The sequence below is a fragment of the Helianthus annuus genome, chromosome 16 (genome assembly GCF_002127325.2).
Source record: "Helianthus annuus cultivar XRQ/B chromosome 16, HanXRQr2.0-SUNRISE, whole genome shotgun sequence".
Lineage (NCBI taxonomy): Eukaryota > Viridiplantae > Streptophyta > Magnoliopsida > Asterales > Asteraceae > Helianthus > Helianthus annuus.
Genome location: NC_035448.2, coordinates 40683967 through 40692528, shown reverse-complemented (window position 1 = coordinate 40692528; position 8562 = coordinate 40683967). Strand labels below are relative to the sequence as shown.

The 8562-nt window shown below is 30.8% G+C and overlaps 1 protein-coding gene across 1 annotated transcript; it reads right to left on the bottom strand.

The window, feature by feature from the left end:
- Positions 1-275: 275 nt before the first annotated feature.
- LOC110932132 lies at positions 276-1829 on the bottom strand. Its single transcript, XM_022175490.1, has one exon. It carries the CDS (start codon positions 1827-1829, stop codon positions 276-278), a length of 1554 nt encoding a protein of 517 aa, XP_022031182.1.
- Between the last annotated feature and the right edge of the window lie 6733 nt (positions 1830-8562).

The window sequence follows — 8562 nt, the reverse complement described above, 5'->3', positions numbered from 1 at the left end:
ATCTTCCTTTCTAGTTCTATAATTCTATTGTCTATATCTCTTAACTTTAGACTGTGTAATTCAGTTGCTAATTCTAACTTGTTTAATCTTTCTATAATTATGTTGGTACTTGTATCTATAGTTTTTGATGTAGTACCAATATCTATGTTATGTAATTTCTTTATACAAATGCAACATATTTCCTGAAAACATATATTACATTGTGACCTTTCTTCTATACTAGGAGAATATCCACAATTAGAGCATTTTATATAATTATTACCTCTTTGATGTACCTAGGTATGTTGACATTCTTCTATATTCATGTATGTGTAAGTGACCTTAGTTATTGGCTTTTCGTCTTCACTGTATATACTATAGACTGACTCATTATCTGATTCGTCTGTTTTAATAGCTTCTATTTCATAATCGTGTAGTTGTTTCACTAAGCTAGCCCTTTCTATGTTCTTATTTTTATTGGGACATTTGTTAGCTAAATGTTGTTCTTCTCCACATATGAAACATTTACATCTTCTTGTTTGAGGCTTTCTAACATATTTGTTTTTGTTATAATTTGCTTTGTAATTTTTGTTATAAGTAGTGCTTTTTCTTATATTTTTCTTTTTATCATAAAACCCATAGGCTTGGGGTGTGTAGATTGCTGTTTTACAAAATGCATATGCATTTCTTTTTAGTTGTTCTTGTAAAGCTACTTCTTTGCATTTATCTTCTAATATACCAAATGTATAAGTTATTCTAGGTCCTATTCCAAGATTGTGGTGTTCTCCATATATTGTTTTCCACGACTCATGTATATTTTTTACTAAATCTCCTGGTAGTTTTATAAAATACTTATCACATAGATCATCATCCATTGCTTTTCCTGTTTGTGATAGCAATCTTGTAAAATCTAGTATAAATTCATTTATGTATTTCATATCAGCTATACTTAATTGTTCTAGATTTCTAATAGCTGTATCTTGTATTAAGCTATTATTTTTTGCTGGATCAACTCCTAATATAAGTGTTCTGATTTGTGATGTGAAATTATAAGGATTATCTCCTAAAGCTTTTAAATTATTAATTTCTGTTGAATCTTGTGCTTTTTTACTTTGCCAGATTCCTAGGGCTATTGGTCCTAGTGTAGTTTCTAGATAGGAAAACATGTCCATACTATCTTTTTTATTTGTTTCCCACATTCTAACTACTGTTTGTTCCCATGTTAATACTTCATCTATCCATAGTTGGGGTTTTTGTTGTTCTAATAATAACATATTTCCACTGTATGTTTGTCCTGTTGGTAACCTGCTACCTCTTCCTCTTAATGTTGATTCTTCACTATAATCTATTGATGGTTGTGTCCAGGGTTCTCTTCCTAGGGTTTCATGTGAAGTTCTGCTACTAGAATCTCCACTCCATTCCATTCTAGGTCTTTTTCCTTGTAATTCTTCTTTTGTAGCCATATAGGCTTGTTCATGTTTATTAAACTCTACTAACATTGTTTTTCCCTGTAAAATGCTTTCTACTAATGGTAAATTATAGAATTCTTGTAGTTTTTTATAGCTTTCTTCATAGGTCATTCCTAGGTCTGTTATACATTCTATTACCATATTATCTACTTCTTCTTGTATGTTTAATTCTGTAATTTTTCTATCTATTATTTGTTCTATTGTTTTGTTAGTTTCCTCTGTTTTAAAACTTGTTAATTCCTCCTCTTCATAGTCTATTAGAGTATAATCCATATATTCTTCTTTAAATTTTAAGAAATCTATATTTATTTCATCTTCATCGTATATTAGGTCTATTTCATCCTCCTCTAGTTGTTGTATATTCATAAAACTATATTCCATAGTATTTTCATTATTTTCCTCGTTTGTAGTTTCTTTAAAATCTGTAAATCTTAAACTTTGTTTACCATCTGATCCTTCATATATAAAACTCCTCTTTGGAATTAGAACTGTTTTTTTCATTTTCTTGAAGATCGTTTATATTCCATTCTAAACCGGTTAATTGTTCGGGATCTATTTTAATTGGTTCTATCATTTGTATAGATTTTGATGCTACTGCTTTTACTATCCCATCTATGGTTACCTTGTATTTCATCCCTGAACTGTTACTAGCCTTTCCTAGTAGTCCTACACTTATGACTATATTGTTTCCATCATAATTTTCATATCCTTTTGTTTGTAAAGCTGTTTTTATATTTTGCAAATCTCTTATATCTTTTAATATTCCTGGTGTGCAATAGAATAAGGTTGTATTTTGGCTTAAGTCAACTTCCATTCCTGATAGTATTACTTTTTTCATTTCTGTTTTCCAACTTTTATCTAATATTAGTGCCAAAAGTTTAGTTCCTAAATTCTTTCGTCCTAAAGCTTTAATGCCTATGACGATTAGTCCTGTATGTACAAAGTGTTTACGAGAGTGTCTAATTCTTTGTATAGTTTCTGGTGATAATAAATCTATCGTTACTGTTTTATCAAGAACTCTGAGGCTTTCTTCTCTAGTGCTTCTTATTAATGTTGTATTTACATTAAATATACCAGTTTGATATAATATTCTTGGGTTTAATATTTCTAGTTGGTGCTGATTGTACAAATCCATATTTCTGTCTAGATCTATTTCTTCTTCTATTTGTACTATTTGTCTATTACTTTTAGACCCTGATCCGCGTTTAAGTATTCGATTTAAAAATGTTTCAGATGTAATTATATCTTGTATACTACATGTTGAATTTCTAGCTTCTTGTATAGATCTACTTCTTCCTGAGAAATGGTTGTTCATTTTCGAGGTTGGCAATGTTTATATGGTGTTGATTTTTTAATAATTTTTATATCTTCGATGTTAAGTTTGTTTATACCGTCTGTGATTTTATCTACTTCTATTTGTATATTATTATTTTGTATATTTTCTGTTTGTTTTTCTAAACAACTTTTCTTTAGTTCTTTAAGTATTTGGTTGTTTTGCTCTTTTATATAATCTACATTTTGGGAATATTTTTTAAATTCTTCTGTATATACCGAAATTTTTTCAAGTAACTGTTTATTAAGTATGGAATCTTTCTGTAGATTACAACCAAGATTTATTACTAGATTTGTTAAAGCGTTTAGATGTGGGTTTTCTGTATGTAGATTATGTTTACATTTATCTTTAATTCTGCAAATAAAACTATAATTTTCTGTATTAATATTTTTAAAGCTAGGTTTTTCAGTAAATTCTAAATGCAAGAATTCAAATTTTTTGAATGGCGAAGATGGTTGAGAGTGCTCTATGGTTTAATAAATTCCGACTCCTTAGCTTTAATTCCTACCCTTAGTTTCTTGTTAGATATTCTTATATTCCAGTTTTTAAGATTAATATAAATCTAATCTGATAATTATTATACAAAACTACAAAACCTCATCTAATTTGTTACCAAAGCAATAAACATTTCCCATAATCTTCACCTGAGAGAGTTCCCCACAACAGGTTTTGGGCATCTATAACCAGTAAAAATATGGAGCTTGTCTCAGTCTTTTAGATTTTAGTTTGCTCTGATACCATATCAGAGGGGGTGTATCAGAGGGGGTGTATGCTAATTTTTTAAAATTTTTATTAACAGAAATATAAACAGAATAAACAGAAATATAAACACAGCTAGTAGATATGGCATTTACAAAAGATGCTGAAAAACATGGTTTTAAAATTGTTGAAAGAACAGATCAAGAAGGCAGAGGGACTGGATTGCTGTTAATTCAAATCCACTCACCTACAAAATTAACAGATGATCAAATCCTTCAATTTTACCATAATAGTATGATTGATTACATAGAGATAAAGACAGATGTTAGAACAACAAATCTCCTAAACAAAATGGGTGAAAAGATGGTAATCGTAGCAGGCAATATTGCTATCAGAGCATTATGTCCTACAATTTCCTGCAAAATATTCTCTTCTCTCCCATATACAGATGCTTATACATACACGCCAGCTAGGAAAAGGATCTTTATCAGAGATACTGATGATTATAAATACTCTTTAAGAGACAAATTTGTAAACTACAACATAGACTTTGGTAAGTTACCATGGTTAAAGGATGGGAGTAAAGAAAATACAGAAGCCTTAAACAATTTTTTCAAAACACATCAAAAAACCCAGAAATTCCTAAGAGTTTGCAATGGTTAGACTTTAAATTATCAGGTGAATGGCATTATGTTCAGATTTACACATCCTCCAAATGGAGTATGTTACTACCATTTGTGGGAGAATGAGAATCTCTTAAAATTGATCACATAATCGATTTGGAAGAAGACCAGGAACCGGACTCGAACACTGGAAACCCACAGTCCGTAGACTCAACACACAGAGATTTCTAAAAAGAAAGGATGAAAGCATTGACCTGAAGAGACAGGTGTACACAGTTTCTAGACAAATTGTTGCCCAGCACATGCGTCTGAAAAAGAATCCATTATTGTAGATAGTGCCTATTGTCTTCTTCTTTCTTTTATTTTATCCGTTTATTTTTCTGACATTAGAGCAATATGTACAGTATTTTGTTTGTAGATAACTTTTCGTTTTGCCTATATAAGGCATAGAATGCACTTGTAAAAATCATCCCAGAATTCAATAGAAATTTCTTGCATTCTCATTCATCCTTATGGCACACTAAAATTCTCTCTGTCACCCCTTAGCCTAACCTCCTAGCTCGTTAGTTCCGTTCATTGTTCTTCATATTATATTCCACAAAAAAAAAAAGAGTCTTTTTTACCTTTTATTACCTCTTGTTCAATCCGTTGTGCATAAATCTTAAGGTTTGCTCGAGCTTCTGCCTTCACATTCAGGAGCCATTTTCTTGTAACCCACTGTAAGAAAATTTTTATTACCCCTCTTATTTACTTTTTACTGTAATATTTTTACTTTTTACTGTTAAAAAAATCTATTAATATATATATCTGTTAATAAATCTATTATTAATAAATTTATATTTCTGTTTATATTTCTTTTTATTCTGTTTATATTTCTGTTAATAAAAATTTTAAAAAATTAGCATACACCCCCTCTGATACAGCCCCTCTGATATTACAGTAAAAAGTAAATAAGAGGGGTAGTAAAAATTTTCTTACAGTGGGATACCAGAAAATGGCTCCTGAATGTGAAGGCAGAAGCTTGAGCAAACCTTAAGATTTATGCACAGCGGATTGAACAAGAGGTAACAAAAGGTAAAAAAGACTGTTTTTTTTGGTGGAATATAATATGAAGAACAATGAACGGAACTAAGGAGCTAGGAGGTTAGGCTAAGGAGTGACGGAGAGAATTTTATGGTGCCATAAGGATGAATGAGAATGCAAGAAATTTCTATTGAATTCTGGGATGATTTTTACAAGTGCATTCTATGGCTTATATAGGCAAAAAGAAAAGCTATCTACAAACAAAATACTGTAAATATTGCTCTAATGTCAGAAAAATAAATGGATACAAACAAAAGAAAGAAGAAGACAATAGGCACTATCTATAATAATGGATTCTTTTTCAGACGCATGTGCTGGGCAACAATTTGTCTAGAAATGTTGTGTACACCTGTCTCTTCAGGTCAATGCTTTCATCATTTCTTTTTAGAAATCTCTGTGTGTTGAGTCTATGGACTGTGGGCTTCCAGGGTCCGAGTCCGGTTAAGAGGAAGAGGTAGCAGGTTACCAATAGGACAAACATACATTGGAAATATGTTATTATTGGAACAACAAAAACCCCAACTATGGATAGATGAAGTATTAACATGGGAACAAACAGTAGTTAGAATGTGGGAAACAAATAAAAAAGATAGTATGGACATGTTTTCCTATCTAGAAATTACACTAGGACCAATAGCCCTAGGAATCTGGCAAAGTAAAAAAGCACAAGATTCAACAGAAATTAATAATTTAAAAGCTTTAAGAGATAATCCTTATAATTTCACATCACAAATCAGAACACTTATATTAGGAGTTGATCCAGCAAAAAATAATAGCTTAATACAAGATACAGCTATTAGAAATCTAGAACAATTAAGTATAGCTGATATGAAATACATAAATGAATTTACACTAGATTTTACAAGATTGCTATCACAAACAGGAAAAGCAATGGATGATGATCTATGTGATAAATATTTTATAAAACTACTAGGAGATTTAGGAAAAAATATACATGAGTCGTGGAAAACAATATATGGAGAACACCACAATCTTGGAATAGGACCTAGAATAACTTATACATTTGGAATATTAGAAGATAAATGCAAAGAAGTAGCTTTACAAGAACAACTAAAAAGAAATGCATATGCATTATGTAAAACAGCAATCTAGACCTGAAGAGACAGGTGTACACAGCATTTCTAGACAAATTGTTGCCCAGCACATGTGTCTGAAAAAGAATCCATTATTGTAGATAGTGTCTATTGTCTTCTTCTTTCTTTTATTTGTATCCGTTTATTTTTCTGACATTAGAGCAATATGTACAGTATTTTGTTTGTAGATAGCTTTTCTTTTTGCCTATATAAGGCATAGAATGCACTTGTAAAAATCATCCCAGAATTCAATAGAAATTTCTTGCATTCTCATTCATCCTTATGGCACGCTAAAATTCTCTCTGTCGCTCCTTAGCCTAACCTCCTAGCTCCTTAGTTCCGTTCATTGTTCTTCATATTATATTCCACCAAAAAAAGAGTCTTTTTTACCTTTTGTTATCTCTTGTTCAATCCGCTGTGCATAAATCTTAAGGTTTTCTCGAGCTTCTTCCTTTACATTCAGGAGCCATTTTCTTGTAATCCACTGTAAGAAAATTTTTATTACCCCTCTTATTTACTTTTTACTGTAATATTTTTACTTTTTACTGTTAAAAAAATCTATTAATATATATATATATATATCTGTTAATAAATCTATTATTAATAAATTTATATTTCTGTTTATATTCTTTCTGTTTATATTTCTGTTTATTCTTTTTATATTTCTGTTAATAAATATATATAATGTAAGTATCTATAGAAAACCCACTTTAATTTAGAAAACCCGGGAAACTCAAAGCTCCCGATGTTTTTTTTTGAAAAAATTTACACATGTTATATACATGTTTTTAAGGGTTTTGAGCAAAAAAAAATCAAAAAAGCGCCGAGTAGATATTTTAAAAAAAATAAACAAGTTTTGGTGTAACATATGTTACAAATATGTCAGATGAATGTAACATGTGTTACACCAAAACTTGTTTATTTTTTTTTAAATATCTACTCGGCGCTTTTTTGATTTTTTTTTTTGCCCAAAACCCTTAAAAACATGTATATAACATGTGTAATTTTTTTCAAAAAAAAAATCGGGAGCTTTGAGTTTCCCGAGTTTTCTAAATTAAAGTGGGTTTTCTATACATCCTTCCCCTATATATATATATATATATAGGGTCAGGATTTAGGGGAAAACGCTGAAAAGTGTGGGAACAGTGAGAACACTTATGGATCGTCTGATAAAAACAATCCATGGACTAGATTGGAGCGGTGGCGTTTTCGTAAATAATATCAATTTTATTAAGTGGACGCACTTCATTAAGGGTAAAAAGGTTTTTTACTGCTCAAATTCAAAACGCCAACTAAAATGAGAACACACCATTCAAAACGAATAAAACGCCATTAATACAAAACACCAAAGCTTAGTGATAAAAGGCGTTGCAGACTTACAGGTAGAATAAACAAACAATAACTGAAATTCAATTATTAACATTTATTAGAAGAAATTCCCTCCTAAATTACGCACCGAAAAAATCATTATATAAACGACGTTAAGATCGCTTCCATAATCTCTTCCATCCATCATTCTAAAAACAACTTTTACAAAAAAAACGCCAAGTTTAACCAAAACGCCAAAAATGACAATCATCGTTTCATGGAGATACACCCTGAGAATCAGAAGATTCGTCATAAGATGAACAATCAAGATCGGTGAATGTGAGCTATCAATACGGGGTGGATTATTCATTAACAATGGACGAAGTGCTGAACACAGATTGACTACATCTTCTTGAATAACTCTGTGATTTAGCACCTTCGAACGATGCTAGATCCAGCGTTGTGAATACATTCACGTATAGGATACAACAAAGAAGAGAGGAGATTATGGCGTTATACGCCAATGAACAAGATAATGATGATGAGTCTGATGAGAGTGATGAACAAAGCAATGGTTACATCTCTGGTGTAATACCATCCACAGAAGACTATTAGTTTTTATTTGATTTCGTCTTAGTTGTACTCGTTTAAATTACCAATGAATTTAAAAACGCTATGAACGCCACGAAATTTACCTTGATAACATATATGAACTGTTGAAATCTATAAAAATGCCTAATGAATTTGGGAAACGCCATGGACGGAAAGAAGTTATAATTACTAATTGATTTTATTGAATTTGGGGACGCCATAAACGCCAAAATATTTACTATGCACGCGATCTAAAAAAATAAAAAAACGCCATGTAGTTGTTGAATCCAACTAAATGCCGAAAAAATATTACACACCAAAAAAATGAATCAGTGTAAGAGTATGGTACAAATCTCCTTATCGTACATTATGTACGCGCTACC

Excerpts from the sequence above, each read along its gene's own strand:
- LOC110932132 (XM_022175490.1), bottom strand. The coding sequence starts at position 1,829 with ATGGAATATAGTTTTATGAATATACAACAACTAGAGGAGGATGAAATA.